The sequence below is a fragment of the Cervus canadensis genome, chromosome 6 (assembly GCF_019320065.1).
Source record: "Cervus canadensis isolate Bull #8, Minnesota chromosome 6, ASM1932006v1, whole genome shotgun sequence".
NCBI lineage: Eukaryota > Metazoa > Chordata > Mammalia > Artiodactyla > Cervidae > Cervus > Cervus canadensis.
Window position 1 is genome coordinate 26,258,419 of NC_057391.1, and position 18,204 is coordinate 26,276,622.

At 44.5% G+C, this 18,204-nt stretch overlaps 1 protein-coding gene across 8 annotated transcripts in view; it reads right to left on the reverse strand.

The window, feature by feature from the left end:
• Positions 1-18,204, reverse strand: part of RYR3 (ryanodine receptor 3) — a 547,151-nt gene that overhangs the window by 196,671 nt on the left and 332,276 nt on the right. For all 8 annotated transcript variants that reach the window (XM_043471377.1, XM_043471383.1, XM_043471384.1 and 5 more), the window contains exons 21-27: positions 18,041-18,145; positions 16,230-16,333; positions 14,653-14,736; positions 12,637-12,796; positions 11,160-11,307; positions 10,079-10,284; positions 9,318-9,492 (exon numbers count right to left, since the gene is read on the reverse strand). In XM_043471377.1, the coding sequence (XP_043327312.1) occupies positions 9,318-9,492; positions 10,079-10,284; positions 11,160-11,307; positions 12,637-12,796; positions 14,653-14,736; positions 16,230-16,333; positions 18,041-18,145 (982 nt within the window). The remainder of the gene's footprint in view (positions 1-9,317; positions 9,493-10,078; positions 10,285-11,159; positions 11,308-12,636; positions 12,797-14,652; positions 14,737-16,229; positions 16,334-18,040; positions 18,146-18,204) is intronic.

Sequence of the window (18,204 nt, forward strand, 5' to 3'; positions counted from 1 at the left end):
TCTGATACATAGTAGTCTGTGTCTCTTAATCTCATAGCCCTATCTTGCTCCTCCCCTCTACCTTCTCCCCACTGTTTATCACTAGTTTGTTCTCTGTATCTGTGAGTCTCTTTCTGCTTTGTTATATATATTCAGTTGTTTTATTTTTTAATTTCACCAAAAGTGATAACATACAGCATTTGCCTTTGTCAGACTTATTTCACTAAACATAATACTCTCTGGATCCACCCATGGTGCTGCAAATAGCAGAATTTCATTCTTTTTTATGGCTAACTAATATTTGTATGTGTGTGTGAACATGTGTGGTACAGGTATATACATACATATGTACATAAATATACAGACACATCATCTTTTAATCATTCATCTGTCTATAGGTACTTAGATTGCTTCCATATCTTAAACCCTGGGTAATTTTAAATTTTGCCCCAAATAAAATAATGCAAGAAGCCCAAAGAATGACTTGATGTAAACTGCCAAATTTCTCTAGGTCCCAGCATCTTCTCCAGTGAAATGAGAGGTATAATGGCTCTTGTCATTTGAGAGTATGCTAAGAAGTTTTGGATGCTAGCACTATAACTGCTTGTTTACAAAATACATCTTATAAACCCCATCCTCCCAGTCTCCTGTTACAGTCCCCTCCCTTTTAAGTAGGAAAGTGAGATTTTCAAGCAGGAGCTGTAGAAAACCGTTCGCTCCTACACTTACTGTCTCTCCAAGCTCTTTTCTGAGTCCTCATCATAATAAAGAAAGCATTGCCATGTAGAGCAGACCCAAAGCAGAAGTTCAGATCGCTTAGTGTTCTTGTTTGTGGGCTATTTATGAATCATAATTGTGGACCAACAAATCAGCAGAGTTGGGAAAGCACTAATTATCCCAGTCCTGGGAAGACATGAGGCAGGCAGCCAGAGGGCAGCTGAAGCTGCAGACTGCTCGGAAAAGGACAAAGGGCTCAGAGGCTGGAGGCTAAACCAGGGCTTGGAGCCCTCCATAAAGAAAACCGTGTCACTCCTAAGGAAGGAGTGTTTATACTGTTACCTAAATCACAAAGTTTCTATGTAAATAAGTCACATAAGTGAAAGATAAATCCCTCCCAAGCTGAGTTGGTTGTTTACAGAAACTATGAACTTATTTAGCATACTATGTGATACTGTTTAATACTACTTCTAAGTAAGAGAGCTACAGTGAAATCCTAGCAATGAAGGGGATGTCTGTACAAACAGCCTCCACCCAGGACCACTGGTGGTGGCCCCATCCCTCGGGAAGGCGGAAGGTCTGGTCGATCAGATTCATGGACCTTCCTGAGCATTGTTATGCTTCTGAGACTATGCTTCATAGCCTTTGAGATTATAATAGATGAAACTACCCCCTTCTATAGACAGATTTTTTTATAAGTAAGGAAGCTTTGAAGATATGACTCTAGTATGGAATAAGGACTACTTGTTGGCACAATTTCAGGCTGCCTGTTGGGACAGAGGGCTCTGCTTTATGCTGTGAGATGTGAAGGAAGGAAGAGAAATCATCCTGGTTGCCAGGGGCTTAGAGAAATGGGGATGACAAATGGAATGTGGGAGAGAGAATGGTGTGTGGTAAGACATCCCCTCTTGCAAGACATTACTTTTGTTTCCAACCTGGACAAGTATCACTAGAGTAGCTTTATCTGGAAGACCTCATTTTGAAGCATTCCATCCCTGATGTGAGCAGAGACATGACATCCTAAGAAAGTCTCTTGGAAGTGGAGAAAAAGGAACTCTCTGACAGTGTTGGTGGGGAATGTAAGTTGGTGCAGTTACTATGGAGAACAGTATAGAGGTTTCTCAAAAAACTAAAAGCAGAGTTCCATATGATCCAGTATTCACAATCCCAGGCATATATCTGGAAAAAATTATAATTTAAAAAGATTTTTGTGCCCCTATACTCAGAGCAGCACTATTTACAATAGCCAAGACTTGGAAGCAACCTAAATGTCCATTGACAAATGAATGGATAAAGAAGATGCAGTACATACACACAATGGAATACTACCCAGCCATAAAAAGGACGAAAAACTGCCATTTGCAGCAACGTGGATGGACCTAGAGATTATCATACTGAGTGAAGTAAGTCAGAGAAAGACAAATACCACAGGATATCACTTATATATGGAATCTAAAATATGACATAAATGAACTTATCTACGAAACAGAAACAGATCATAGACATACAGAATAGACTTGCGGTTGCCAAGGGGGGCGGGTGAGGAGGCATGTTTGAAGTTTGGGGTTAGCAAATGCAAACTATTATACACAGAATGGATAGACAACAAAGTCCTACTGTATAGCACAGGGAACTATATTTGATATCCTGTTATAAATGATAATGGAAAAGAATATGAAAAAATGCATATATATATACATACACATATAGTATGTATGTGTGTGTGTGTATATAAAACTGAACCACTTGGCTATACAAGAGAAATTAACACAATATTGTAAATCAAGGGTACTTCAATAAAATCAATAAAAAAAGAAAGCCACTCTTTCCTATTCTTCTCCAATAACTTGAATGATAGGATAAGTAAGCAGCAGATTCAAAACATGAGGACTTCTGAATAACTTCAGGTCACATCAGTGACTTCCTAATTATAGACACCCTGACAATGTAAGATGCACACGGAAAGGAAAAAAGGTCATATTCGCACAAAGCCCTTTTTCTAAGGAACATGGGCTCCTCTTTGTCCCTCAGACATCAGCTGAGGGGACAGTACTTTGCTGTCCCTCTGAGTCACAGCTGCCAGCTGCCAGTCAGTGGGCAAGAGCAGGGGGGAAGGTTACAGGGGGTGAATGCCCCAGATTTAAACAGCAGTCATGCCCCGGGGCAGAGGGCTGCCCTCATTGCAGAGGAGAGCACTGGCCCTCTGGGGCAGAAGCCACCTCTACAGGGGACAGCTGAACATGCCTGAAAACAGGCTCCTCAGCAGCAGCAAAAGTCGGGTATGTCAAAGCAACGGGAGGGAGTGTCAGGGACTCCTGGGGGCTAAGTGGGCACAGCGGGGCAACTCTGTACAGCGGCAGATGAGAACCTAAATCCCAGGCTTCCATCAAAAAAACGAAACCCCAGAAAGGGCTGAGAGTGAAGCGACATCCTCAAAGGCACCAGCACTTTCTCCTGGGGAGGAATACTTTACAACTGGATCAGCTCCCTCGACCTGGTGGAGAGGCTCCAGCTAAGGATCACTCCTTCTCCACAACTTCCTCACTTGGGGCATTACAACTTCACGCAACTCAGTAACTCTGCTTGATAGAGGGAGTGACAATGATGATAAACCACACCAGCTAATATTTATCAAGTACCTTCTAGGTGTCAGGTCCTGGGCTTAGCACTCTCTGGATATATTATTGTGACTGTCTCACAGTGAGGAAACTGAGGCCTAACAAGTTGAGTAACTTGCTCAAAGGACTGTCTCCTGGAGCGTATGCAGGGCCAGCCTGTGAACAAGACTGCCAGAGGAGCCGTCCAGCGCGAGCAGCGGGGACTGAGGCCCGGATGCCGGCTCTCTAACGCTCATTCCCAGTGGCTGGCTTTGTGATGAACTCTTCCTTCACGTTTCGGATGACTTTCCCAAGTGTCATATAGGTGACTAGTTTGCCTCTGGGTCAGGCAGCTGGAGATCTTCAACCACAAAGCACTCCAGGGCCCCAGGAGAAGGGCTGCCTGTCACAAGTGGCCACACGGCTCCCTGGAGTTGGTTTGGTCTTATCTGGACGGACGGATCCACTTAGTAAGGCCACGTGGCATCACCGTGAACAACGTCACCTACACACAAGGGTCCACACTTTGTACACAACTCAACTATAACCCCCAGCTCAAATGAGACAGGAGATGTAACAAGATGGAAAAATAAAGGTGAAAAACAATACTCCATCCCAACATGCAGACTAGTAGATGCAATTATGCTGACATCATTGAAGAGGTCTGAGGAGGAAATTTGCAAACGGCATTATTTGGAACCTAGAGGTACATAAAATCCCTATTTGAGGAAAGGAATGTCAAGACCATCTTCATTTAAATGCTGCAGAGGACCCCAGGTTCTGATAAACTTTGTAACACAAGGCCTCATAGGGTTGTGTGATTAGGAAGAGGGACCCCCAGGAGGTCATCCTTTTATAATTCAGGAGCTTGGAAAGAAACCAATTCTCTAGACCACCCCAACCATGGATCCTTTTTAAAATCCCATGTCAAATTGAAGAAATTTACTGAGAGCCAATCACTCCCCAGTCATGGAAAAACTGAGATCACTGAGAGACGTGGCTGAGGGTGCAGAGACGGCCTAGACCATTCCTGGGGTGTGTCTCGGAGTCTCCATCCAGCAGTTCATGTTTGATCCATTAATTTTAATTTTCTAAGCCTCACAAAGATGGAGCTCAGGGACAGCACTGAGATTGTCAGAAGCTCCGTAGAAAACACAGGGAAGAAGAGGCCGTGTTCCCGCCACAGCCACTTCCAGAAGCATAGCACCCACCTGGGGAGAGAAGGACAGGGGGGGCTCTAGGTGCCAGCGTGTTTGTGCACAGACGACAGTGACTCTGCCTGCAAGAAAGTTTCACCTGCTGCCTGTGGAAGAGCTGCTGGTAGAGCCAGAGCTGGGGGATCCGTTAAGCCCTGACAGGCCGATAGCTGAAGAGCTTGGGAGGCTGTCCCTGCAGGCGCTGAAGCTGTAGCGAAGCAGGGTGTGCCCAGGCGGTGTCTGGCAGCAGCAGCAAGGGAGACCAGTTCTAAATTAAACTCTTTCAGACATCATGTTCTGAGGTCCAGAATGATGTTCAGAATTTTATCTTCCTTTCCTTTAAATGGGATGAAAGGGAAGACTAATGGCAAAGGTTTCTCTGTGAGAGCTTCTGAGCTTCCAGATGCCTTTCGGTGACAACATTGAGAGCTGTGAGGGTGCAGGCCAGGTAGAGAACAATGATTAGGAAAACGAAGCCGATAAGAGTATGTCATCTATGATGCAGACGAGGATGGGGATGACAGCTTATAAATCACCCAGAGGAAAGAAAATCAGCCATGAATTGTAGTGCCTGCTCCCATTCCTTCCCCCAAAGGACTAAAAACACTTAGCCCAGCGGGGTAAACGGCCTGAATCAAGGCTGGGATGTTGGCTACCAGAACACACATACAAACAGGGGATTTTGCTTTCTGAGGCGCTGTAATGCACACAATGTTTTATATTCAACAGATGGTTTTCCTAACAGCTCAAGGCAAGAATTGCTGCCTCTTTCCCCTTTATGCGGAGATGCTCTATGGTTAAAGAGCTGCTCTATGGCTATTCTAAGCCTCTGGGTTATTGTTGTCAAAGAACTGCACGCAGACTCCCTTTCAATTGCCCTTCCTCTGACTCCTGAGCCATCACAGAACTGAAAAGGCCTCCCAATTATCTTGTCTCTGTGTTATTAAAGTGCAGTGCGATGCTACAGTACAATTTGTTAACATAATACAGTACAATTCTATTATAAAACAGAGTCCTAATAATAGCCTTTGTTATTCTGAAGGTCAAATCATGTCTCTCTATACAAAGGGTCGATGAGGCATCTCTTCCATTACAGCACAGACGATCTCTAAAAGCAGAGTTCTCCTAAAGCATCCCCTTTCTTTATAGTATTCTTCTGCTCAAACCCTAGGACAGCCCCCCATGTCATAGACAGTGGAGTCCAAGAAGAGTGGGCCCAGATTAGACAATACAGTTTCCTGAATAAAAAGACCAAGTCTTGGTATTCAAGGCTATAATCTGTAACTTCTCATTCTTTCCAGCTTTGTCTTCTATAAATTCCATACACAATCGTCCAAATGCTATCATCACTCTTCTGCAGTTTCTTGATTCCTCTCTATTACTCTACTTACACCCCCCTCCCCCGAGAAGACCCTTCTTAGAGATAAAAAGCTCATCTGGTGTTGCCGAGACAGCTCATATTCTTCATTTAACGTTCAGTTCCAATTCCAGTCTCCTAGAATTTTCATCCTGTATTGGTCAACTGCCATTTCTGACCTATCGCTTCGTATTGGTTACCTTTCTGGATTTTCATTTATTTTTTGAACTAGAAAATTAACTCCTTCATTTTGCTAGTATTTACATTTGTGTATACTTTAGACCACTGCTTCTCATACTTCAAAGTACATGGGAGTTGTCAGAGTATCTTGTCTGAATGCAGTTTCTGAATCAGTAGGACTAGCGTGGGGTCTGAGACCTTGCATTTGTAACAAGCAGATCACACTTTTGAGTATCAAGGCTTTAGACCTCATGGAGTTCTTAGAACTCTGCACACAGACAAGATCTTTTTCTCTTCCTTATGTTGAGCCAAAGTCTTATAGACAAGTAAGCTCCCGAGTCCACAGGGTCACTGGACTTTGGACTCTGCCTACTCCAGGAAGCTCCTTTCCTTGGGGATGAGCCTAAATTACCTAGTTCTTTGTTTTTCTCCAGCTTCACTGAAGATAGGCTCAGATATGCAGATAATACCAGTCTAATGGCAGAAAGTGAAGAGGAACTAAAGAGACTCTTAATGACGGTGAAAGAGGAGAGTGAAAAAAACTGACTCAACATTAAAAAAATTAAAATCATGGCATCTGGTCCCATCACTTCATGGCAAATAGAAGGGGAAAAAGTGGAAGCAGTGACAGATTTTGTTTTCTTGGGCTCCAAAATCACTGCAAACGGTGACTGCAACCATGAAATTAAAAGACACTTGCTTCTTGATAGGAAAGCTATGACAAACCTAGACAGCATATTAAAAAGCAGAGACATCACTTTGATGACTCTAAAAAGATCCAAATAGTCAAAGCTATGGTTTTTCCGGTAGTCATGTACGGATGTGTGAGTTGGACCATAAAGAAGGGTGAGTGCCAAAGAATTGATGCTTTCGAATTGTAGTGCTGGAGAAGACTCTTGAGAGTCCCTTGGGATGCAAGGAGAGCAAAGCAGTCAATCCTAAAAGAAATCAACCCTGGCTATTCACTGGAAGGACTGATGCTGAAGCTGGAGCTCCAATACTTTGGCCACCTGATGTAAAGAGCTGACTCAGTGGAAAAGACCCTGATGCTGGGAAAGATTGAGGCAGGAGAGGGGATGACAGAGGATGAGATGGTTGAATGGTATCATCGATTCAATGGACATGAGTTTGAGCAAACTCTGGGAGATAGTGGAGGATAGAGGAGTCTGGCATGCTGTAGTCCCTGAGGTCGCAAAGAGTTGGACACAAATTAGTGACTCAACAACAACAACATGAAGAGAGCACTGCCCGTGCTGGGTACTTGGTGAATATCTGTTTCCAAAGAGCAGTGACAGAGGATGGCTCATCTCCAATGCCCTCATGTCATCAACATGGTTCCCCCTTCTTTGCCTCGGAACCAGTACATAGGCCATTCTTTCTGCTAGCAACTTCTTTCCCAGTTGTTTCCAAAAATATCATCTTTAAAACTCGGATTTTAAACCTTTTTAGAAGGCATTAAAACATGACCCCATATTGCTCCAGTCATCCTGTCTTTCTAAGAAAATACACTGACTTGCAGCTTTTCTATTATCCCAAATATATGGCTATTAGAAAAATCTTTAAGGCTCTTTTAAGGTCCAGTTGATATGCATGTGGCAGATAGTAGGTGTCTGTACAAAGTGTGAAAATGATTTATAAAGCTAAAACACATTGTAAATAAAGAATATTTTATATGTATTAAAAATATGCATGCACGCTAAGTCACTTCTGTTGTGTCCGACTCTTTGCAACCCTATGGTCCATAGCCAGCCAGGCTCCTCTGTCCATGGAGTTCTCCAGGCAAGAATCCTGGAATGGGTTGCCATGCCCTACTCCAGGGGATCTTCCCCACCCAGGAATCGAACCTGTGTCTCTTATGTCTTCTGCACTCACAGATGGGTTCTTTACCACTAGCACCACCTGGGAAGCCCCAATTATATGCTCATTTCTCCTGCTCTTGCCTCTGCAATTTCATCTTTTTTAACGTTTGATTCAGGGAGAGGAGACTGTCTCTTTTTGTGAAGTACCAGAAATTGGAGCTACCCAGAACCCCAATCATTTACAGACGGGGAAAGGAGGCACAAAGAGGTTAAATAAAGCAACCCGAGATGTCACAGGAGGGGGAGAACAGAGGCAGGAGGGTAACCCAGGTGCCTGGAGCAGCCTCTTCTGCTCTGAGCCTCCCTGCCTCCTCCTCCTTTGTACTGCAGCAGCAGAGAGGGGCAGAGCACCAAGAACAGAGGTGTGGTCACAGTGGGTATTAAGTCATTGCCAGAGAATATTACATCTGAGGAGGATGTTGGCATTTATATGATCTATCATCCTGTTTTCTGGTACAGATGAAGGAGGCAAAGCCCAGAGGAGTCAAGCCAAGCCTTTCTGGGAGCCCACAGCTTGTTAGGAGCAAGCCAGCTGACTCACAGGCCAGTGTTCCTACTCCTGGTGCCAGCAGCCTGTGGACATAAGGGAGTTCTGTAGACAAGAAATAAGAAGCACCTATTGCCCCTCTGTGTAGCTGGAAGCACTAACCTGACTGTAATCTATTCCCGGCCATTAACAAGTGCAACTGTGCTTGGGTTTCACAGCATGTTTGAGTCTCAGAATAAATTCTATTTCATTCAAGGAGCACCTAAGTCAACTTCCATGTTTCAGTGATTCTCATCAAAACATTAAGTTCAATTATACCAACATTCACAATGACAATTCAAATCAGAATAAGAGGATAATTCTAATTCATTGACTTTTCTCTCCTGCTAGGGACATCAGTGCACATCAGTGCAATTAGCACTTCCTTTGTAATCCTGAGAAACCCGGGGAACATTACCATGCCAAGGCACAAGGCAGGGAATTAGAGGTGAGCGCCTTGGTCATTCTATGTCTATATCTGGCTCAGATGGTAAAGAGTTTCTGCAATGCAGGAAACCGGGGTTCAATCCCTGGGTCAGGAATATCCCCTGAAAAAGGAAATGGCAACCCACTCCTGTTCTTGCCTGGAGAACCCCATGGACAGAGGAGCCTGGTGGGCTACAGTCCATGGGGTTGCAAAGAGTTGGATACAACTGAGCAACTAACACTTTCCTTGGTCGATCTCTCTGGAAGTTCAGACTTACATTTATGCTGCATATATCAACTATCTCTATTATTTGTCTTGATTCTTCAAAAATGATAGTATAAGAGCTGTCTTCACCCCAGGGCTTTAGATCTGCAAAGGTCAGTGTGCCATGAGTGAGGAGGCAGAAGATCTCACCCCGCTCCGGAGAGTTCCCTTCATCTTGTGGACATGGAAAGGGGTGGGGAGCTTGGTGGATTTACCACTGTCAATCTCGTAGTCAGCGAAGGCAAGTTCAGAGCCTTTGTTGGTGATCAGCAGCTCCCCATTCAGCGTGAAGATCATTGAAGCATCATCCAGGTTAATCATACATCCAACCACATCTCCTGGCTGCCAGGTCCGTCCAAAATACCCACTCCCTTGATGCCAACGCTGGCCCTAGAAAACAAGAGCCCAGGGATTAGAGAAATGGAGGTCCTAGAGGCCCCTGTGCTGCTGGAGAAGTGACCCCATGAGTAATTTCTCCTAATGGCTAGTGGTGCCTGGTTTCCACAAGATACCTCCCTTTCTACTAAGGACAATGCTCAGGGAGAAGTGGTCTATCTATAGATGTGGGAAACCAAGGTATACAAGGCTCATCAGAAAAGGTGGCCCAGGTCTCCCAATACCTAGTCAGCTATGTAAATGAGCTGGACTTCCTCTAAGACAAAGTGATCAGATTGGCCCACATGCTTGGCTGCATGGTGTTCTGTAAGCTTCCCCTGCCGAGGGGGCTGTGGGTTCAGGGGCAAGGTAGATATGGAAGTGATTACAGAAAGGACTAGAGTGTACAAGCCCTCCCCTTTGCCCTAGAGCAAAGGGACAAAACACTAGGTGATGAGTGTACTATGGTCTAAATTAGTCCATGTGGTGGCTCCTCCCTTTTGAAGCCAGAGGTCCAGATACTCAGCACTTCTCACTTCTGGAGAAATGTTTGGAGCAGAAAAACCTGGACTGAGGAGTGGTAAACATCAGCCAGACTCACCCTGCTACCTTCAAACACGAAGGCTTGGTCATCCGCCCCCAGCTCAATGTCGGGTCGGCAGCCTGGCCGGGCCCAGCCAACACGCATGTCGCCTCCGGTCACCACCTCGAACTCGAAATACCACTTTCCAGATCTCACGGCGTAAGAGCGCTCTACCCGGAAAAAGCGGATCTTGTCTATGCTGACTTTCTCCACAGCTGGGTCAGCTATCAAGAAGGAAAGGGAGGAGAGATTGCCGGAGGGGGAGAGAGAACACAGGCTTTTAATATTTAGGGAGGACTCCTCAAAGGATGTTCAACAACAAAGGCTGATGGCAGATCTCCTGCTAGTCAACACAACATTATGTTCATAAAAGAATCATTGCCATCATCATCATGTCATAAAAACACAAACTACCATTCACTGTGTGAGTGCTCTGCAGGAGAAACTAAATCTCAGTGTTTCCTCCCAATAATCCCATGAAATCAGTGTTATTATCTTCATTTTACCAATGAAGAAACAGGCTCAGAGAGGTTCACTTGTTCAAGGTCATACAACCAATAAACTGAGGAGAGCCAAGATCTGAACTGAGGCTTGTCTTACTCCAAATCCACCCCCTTAACCACTTTTTACTGCCCCATGTGCCTATGGTATCCCCTGGGGTATGAGGTGGCAGTGACATGTTAAATATTTGTAAGGTGGTGATTTTAATCAACGATAGAATTCACTTGAGAGATGACATTACCTGCCCCAAAGTGAAATGATATTCATGTTTGGAAAATAAGAGAAATAATGGTTAATTTGGTTTTGGGACCAACTATCCTGAAAAGCTCAGCTATGCTGGAGGATAACTTATTCCCTGTGGGGCCGGGTCATAGATGTGCTCACTACAGAAAAATCTGGTCAATGGAACACAGCTCTATGATCAGCATGGTTCCCCCTCCACCCCCCTAACTTCCTAAAATTCACCATTGTTTTTAATGTTCTTTAGCACCAATAGTATTTCTAACAGCACAAGTTAGACCTACTGAACACCAGTATTCCTCCAGAAGAAGACCTGTTTAGCAAACTGGAGCCAGAATGAACAATCTGAACTCATTACCTAGCTCCTGGTCTGATGGCTCAATGTTATAGCCATAACCAACAAACGTCCGGACAGCTTCACGAAGGCTGTCCCTGTTTGACTTCTTGGTACGCTCATCCAGCAATGAATATGGCACCAAACGTGGATTTCTTTTGTTCTTTAAATCCTACGTGAAGCCAGAGAAAAGAGAATCTGAGACAATGCATTTCATCTTTACAAAGAGCTTGTCCCACTCACGTATTCCCAGCAACAGTCCTGGTTTCCTCATGTGAGTCTGCCAGCTCTTCTCCGAGTGGCTTGATATTTACCAATGAACATATTTGCCACTTCAGGATTAAATGAGTATAAATGGAAAATTTGTACTAACATCAAGGCCAGCAGTAAAAATCACATTTTAATAATGCCAGCCTGTGAATAAAATGAAGTGTCATGAAATTAGTTAGAATCCTCCATTCCCAAGGCGAGGCAGATGGGGGTTTGCGTAACTATTCCCCTACGAAAGATCATGCATGATTTAAACTGTCATGGCCTCCTCACAACAGATCCTTCACAGAGAGGCATCTCCGCTCACAGAGAAACATTTGAAAAGGTGGCAAGGCCATGGTGGTGCTGTTGCACTGTAATAGCACATATGTGTATGAGAGTCCTTCTCCGGTCCTTAGTGGGGACTAAGAAGACGACAATGGCAGTGATGAGTCATCATAATCTGACATGCTGTTTTGAATTCCCCACTCCCTTCCCTGCCACGGTTTCCTAGTTGTCATCTTCTTGGTTCCAGACATGTGCAGGTTGAGAGCCTCAGGAATGAATGAGCACGTGTGCACACAGCTATCTGTGAACTTCCCTGATCCCGAGCCTTACTGAGCTGAGGGGGTTATTTCAGAGTGAGAGGTGCACCAGGTGCTTTAGGGCTGAATGATGGTTGTAAACTCCACCTAACTTCTTGCTGGGCTCTCCTGCTGCCTTTGGATGAGCCAAGAACTCTGCCTGGGAGCTCTGGCCCTGTGGATTGAAGTAAGGGGACACAGGCTTATCGTTGGGCTGGTCTGCCCCTCTCCTGAGCTAGTTTCCCCTACAGTGGTACACACTTGGGACCACTCCAAAAATACTGCTGAGCTGTGATGTTGATTCATGTGAGCCTTACCTTTGCCTTGAAGAGTGTGTGAAAGCTAAGCCTTCCATGGGACAAGCAGCAAGACAGGGAATAAGAGAAGATGCAGCCAGAGGCCATATACACAAGGCAACCTGATCACAAGTGTGTCGGACTAACAAACTAAATGTAAGCCTATGTACTACTGCAGTTAATGTCAACGTGACCATTGTGAATTCCATTCAGCCCCATGATTCTATTAATAATGAATGTGCTGAGGGATGAGCAACAGACTGCAAAGGCAACCTCCACCTTCCCACCTAATACCCACCAAAGCAAAATGCCTGTTGGGTGGATGATCACATCTCCTGGCTTCTCCATCAGGCCTGACCCAGCACCTCTCACCTGTTGAATGCCATAGGTCCATCCTTGTTTTATTCTGTCTTTTGCCCAGACATTGTGTGCATTTTCTGCAAGCTTATCCACTAAAATTTCTTGAGGAGGTAACAGCTTCACATCAGACAAATCCAAAGGGGCTGGCTTATAGCCATTGGACATCATGTAGCTACAAGTAAATGCAAAATATATATTTTGAACAGAACTGTAAATCTCCCCCATTTCGGATTTTTGACCAATAGCACAGGGTCAGAATACTAGGAAGATAAGGCTACAGTCACAGGTTCTATGTGTTTTCCAGATGGCACAGTGGCAAAGAATCCGCCTGAAATGCAGGAGACAAGGGTTCAGTCCCTGGGTCAGGAAGATCCCCTGGAGAAGGAAATGGAAACCCACTCCAGTATTCTTACCTGGAGAATCCCGTGGACAGAGGAACCTGGCGGGCTACAGTCCATGGGATCACAAAGAGTTGGACATGACCGAGTAACTAAGCATGCAAGTACAGGTTCTCCCCTTGGCAGAAAGGATAGCTCAGTTTGATTTCAAGTCTTTAGATGCAGCCCTTAATTCATCATCTATTTTTTGCCAATATGTGTTACAGATCAGAGGTGACTAGTGGAGAAAATGGATGGTCTGTGCAAACCCATCCTTATTTCTCAGAAAACTACTCTGTGCCCTGCAAACCACGGGCACACTCAGTGTAATTCAGCATCACCCAAAGCTCCTTTGCCTCACTTCACAAACACAAAGGTTATGACACACCGGGCAAGGACATGACCTTGAGCCAAATGATTGCTTATAAAGCAGCAGAATATGATTGCTCAGTTTTGGAAAACTAAACCTTCACTTTGAGGATTAAAAAAAAAATCATAGCATTAGAGAGCTTGTGAGCCTGAAAGGACCTTCATGGTTTGCTGTCCAGTCCAAGAATCACAGCCACAGTTGTCTGTAATTCGCTAGATAATGTGAGGGTGGGAAAAGCTCAGCAGGAGCCCAGGTAGATGCATCGCGTGACCGGAGAGAAGCAGGGGTCCACGTGGAGTGACTCACAGGAGAGCAACTGACCACAGTCCTGTGGGAATGAGTCCAGGGGCACTCACGACCCCAAGGCCACTGACTGCTCAGATCAGGGCCAGAACCCAAACGTGATGACTTGGGGGCTGGTGCTACTCTACCCAAGAACCTCAGAGCAGTAGGAGATGCACAGTCTACTGTAGGCATGATACTGTCCCTCATCCGCCTTCTAGGGATGCCTGACCTTGGGCAAGGTCACCACGTGTTGACCACTGAGCACTGAACCCAACCACCCCTCCAGCTGCCGCCTCTCACACGTGTGGCTCCTGGCACTGGGAGCTGCCTCTGAGGGTGGAGCCTGGGGGTTTCACAGGGAGGAAGGGGGAGATAAGCATTCGGTTCGAGCTGGCGCTGCCTTGGCTCTCAACTCATGACGACACCTGGGTGTGAATGCGTGTGCCCCCATGGCTGGCACATGTGTGAGTGAGCAAGCGAGCCAGGGGATGTGCCAGCAAGCCCGTATCTGAGAGTGTGAGAACACATGACAAGTGAATGTATGGATGAGAAGGACGCATGCAGATTTAGGGGCCAAATTAAATCTTGGCAGAGAGGCCCATTTCTGCAAGACTTACAAGGCTGGCCCAGTGCCAGAGGAGTGAATCTTTGCTGTGGCTACCGACCATATTCAAGTTCTCGTGCCAATTGCTATTCTTATAGACCGTGACAGCTTATCCTTCCGAGTGCCGTATCTTCTGGCTCAAAACTAACAATAGTAGATAGCAGTGTGGGTCCAGGCAGAAGGAGTAAAAAGAGAGGAAGCCTGGAAACCCTGTACTTCAGCCGGTTTCTGCTTGGGGTTTGAGTGCAGTCCAGGCACCTGGAGGAACTGCCTGACCTGGTGCTGGAAGTATCTCTGGCGGTCCCCTGCCTCTGTGCATGGACCTCCCGTCCTCCCAGTTTAAACATTAAGACTGAAGCATTAAAGTTCCCAACCATTAAAAGATCACCTACTTTTTGGGCAATTTGACCTTCTTGAGATCGTCCTCAGCAGCGGGGTGAACATGAGCGATGTGGCACCCCAGGGCCAGGAGAGTTCTGTGATGTAGTGGACAGAGAAATCAAAGGTCAGTGGCAAGGGGGAGGACAGTGAGAGCCCTAACCTCCATCAGAAGTGATAAAAACAGACTATATTCATCCATTTAGACCACAGGTTGCCAAACTTTTTCTTAAAGGTGAGACAGGAAATGTTGTAGGCTTTGTGGTCCTTAGGTCTTGTCTCTGTTACAATTACTCACCTCTGCCACTGCAGAGGGGAAACAGTCATAGACAATATGCAAGACAATATGAAGAGTCTGGCTTTGTTACAATACACATTTTTTTTTTTTAACCAAAATAGGTGGCTGGTTAGATAAGCTTGTGGATCTTAGTTTGACAACTCCTGAATACATAGCAGAAGAATGCAACAAAAAAAGTTTGTTCATTCTGGGAGACCTTTTCTAGTTTATGAATCTGCATTAGGATTGTATCCTGATTCTCTGATTCCAGAGGACAGATGGGACCTTAATAGCAAACCCAGAAGTCAGCAACCATTTCCTGGGTGCTCCCTATATATAGCGCCTTGAGCTGTGCTGGACACCATGAGGTACGAAAGCCCCATCCTTGAGGAGGGTCGCTGTGATGGAAGACATTACACATGGGTTCCTGTGAGACAAGGCTCCTGACAGAGCATCACTATGCCAGCAAACCTGAAGTTACAAAGTTCTGTACTGACAAGGAGCGAACAGAGAAATACTAGGCAGAGAGCACAGGTAACAAGTACAAAGGGAATTCAAGAAAGGAGATATAAACTTGGGCTAAAAAAAAAAATGAAGGTCTGAATCAATGTTTAAACTGTGGGTGGGATCATAGAGAAACTAAACGTTATTTTTAAGTTGAATGTTAGTTAATTAAACTATGTTTTCCCATTGATTTTTAGAAATGCTGTATCCTTTTAATATTCAGCATCTCATTTAACCATTAAGACAATTATGAAGAGATAAGAACTATTACTATCCTCATTTTGTAGGTGAGAGGAGACACTTAGGTTAAGTTGTCCAATTCCACTATGACCTAGAACCTACTATATATCTTATCTTCTTTTCTTAATGATACATGAACTAAAAGAGGCAATTCCCCTGGAGAAGGAAAAGGCAGCCCACTCCAGAATTCTTGCCTGGGAAATCCCATGGATAGAGGAGCATGGCGGGCTATGGTCCATGGGATCCCAGAGTTGGACATGACTTAGCAACTAAACAACAAAAGAGGCAATCAGTCTTTTGCAAGTTTCTCTTCCTTTTTTCTGCCTACATTTTCCTTGTCCCTGGCAAATAGCAAATGGTCTCTAAAGAAGTATATATGCTAAATAACAACAGTGGATATATTATTCACTATGCTAAATCCTTTCGTGGCATGAATAATCCCCATTCCTGCTAATTTGTCAGAATGCATCATGTTTTCGAGGCAAGAGACAACAGGTTTGTAGTTTAGTTATAAGGCATTAAATCATCTACTCACTGTTTAATCCAAATTCAATTCAATTAAACACTCACTTCAAGGTTTCAGTTGACATTTGTAGGTTATAATTCTTCTCAGTTTCGGGCAGCTTTGAAAACTCAACAAGGCAGGGGTGTTGTCTTTTATTGTCATCCCGTATCTAGGTGACAACATAAGAAAGAATACAATTTTAAGTTTTCACAACTGGCACTGCCTGGGGAAACAGAAAAGGACACACTTTGAAACATGGCCCAGGCAATTCGTATCAGGCAAAACAATGACAGCTATTTGCTGGTAGACAAATAGACGATCTTCTCTCTAGTGAGTGACACATGCGGTCCCCGGGTTGCTGGTGGCTTGTGTTCGGTGCACTGCTTCTAGTCGTGTTTGCATTCAGAACATACTTTCCCAGGGAAGCAACTTTATTCGTGGCAATCATGCTCCTGCCGGTCCCAAATTCATAGAACCCTGGTGCCACTGCAGGGTAGCATTCTTCAGAACATAAAGGACTACAGACTCTGGACCAGTACTGTCTGATGGAAACACAGCCACCAATGGGAACTACGTTTGTAATTTCAAATTTCCTAGTAACCACATGAGAAAAGCAAAACAACAGCAACAGAAATCTTCCCAAATCAAACCAAAACAAAAAGTCCCCAAACAAAACAAAACAAAGAAACCCCAAACAAAACAAACCATCCCTCAAAAGCAAAAGCCAAACCAGGTGAAACGAATTTTAGTAATGTATTTTACTTAACCCAATACATTCAAAACCTTATCATTTTAACAAATAATTAAGAAATTATTTCTGAGCTATTTTATATTGGCTTTTCATAGAAAGCCTTAAAAAGCCACCATGTACTTTCTATTGACAGCATAAGTCAATTCAGGCTAGTCACATTTTAAATGCTTAGCAGCCACATGTGGCCCACAGCTATTGTATTGAGCAGTGCAGATCCAGACATTAACTCACTCATTCATTCATTCATTTCACAAACACTTGCTGAATGTCTACTAGGTGGTGGGCTGTGGGCTAGACCTTAGGAGTTCAATGGTGAGCTGGGATAGGATACAGTCTTATGGGCAGTAATGCAATCATCAAAGAAGTAAGTGTTTAATTGCAACTGTGATTCATTCTCAAAGGAGAAATCTGTGGCATTACAAGAGCATATAGCAGAGAGGGGGTCACATATAAAGAGAATATTTATGAGCTATATCAATATATAAGTGCTGGGGTGCAGGGACCCTTTCAGTAACTAAGCTGGACGGTACATAATTTTAGAGTGCCAGGGTCATAGGAAGCTTTAGAATCATGGATCCTTCTGCCTTCGGACATGACCTTACACAAATCACAGAAGAAAGTCCATTTACATCCTCTTTGAACAAGGTTCTCTAGTGAAAGAGATTTCTTAACCTTCTCCGAGTGTCCATGAATCTTAGAGATACGTCTGAAAACCACAATAAACAAATTCTGACTCACAACAATGAATCAGCCTCTTTTCACCAGCCATGCAGAGAAGACAGCTTTTTCTGAAGAGAAATAAGATGTGAGGGTACTCAAGGAAAAGCTGAGGGATGACCACACTCGATATTCCCTGAAGAAAACATCCAGCATTTGGGAGTAAGAAGGAGACCCACCCCTGGTCTCCTGTTGGTCTATGCAGAGCCGGTCTCCCTGGCACACCTGACCATGGATCAACACAATTCCGAGCAAGGCTGCTGGACACAGTGAGAGCTGGCTGGACTCAGTAAGAAGTAGGTTTGGGCTCGTGAGGTTTTTGTTTTTTATCATTTGGGTCTTTGCAGAACTCTTCCAGGTAAAAGGCAACCCAACCCTCCTCTCTAGCCAGGCCACTCAAACACATACCTTGCCAAAAGTCCAGCCAAGTTCTATTTTATTCATTCCCCAAAGCTCATGGATGTTTTCAGCCAGCCTATCTCGGATTTTCTCTAGATGAGGTGGTAAAACAACCTAAAAGGAAACAACAAATGAGAAGTCAGAATTACGATAATCAGTTTTATTAAGATCTT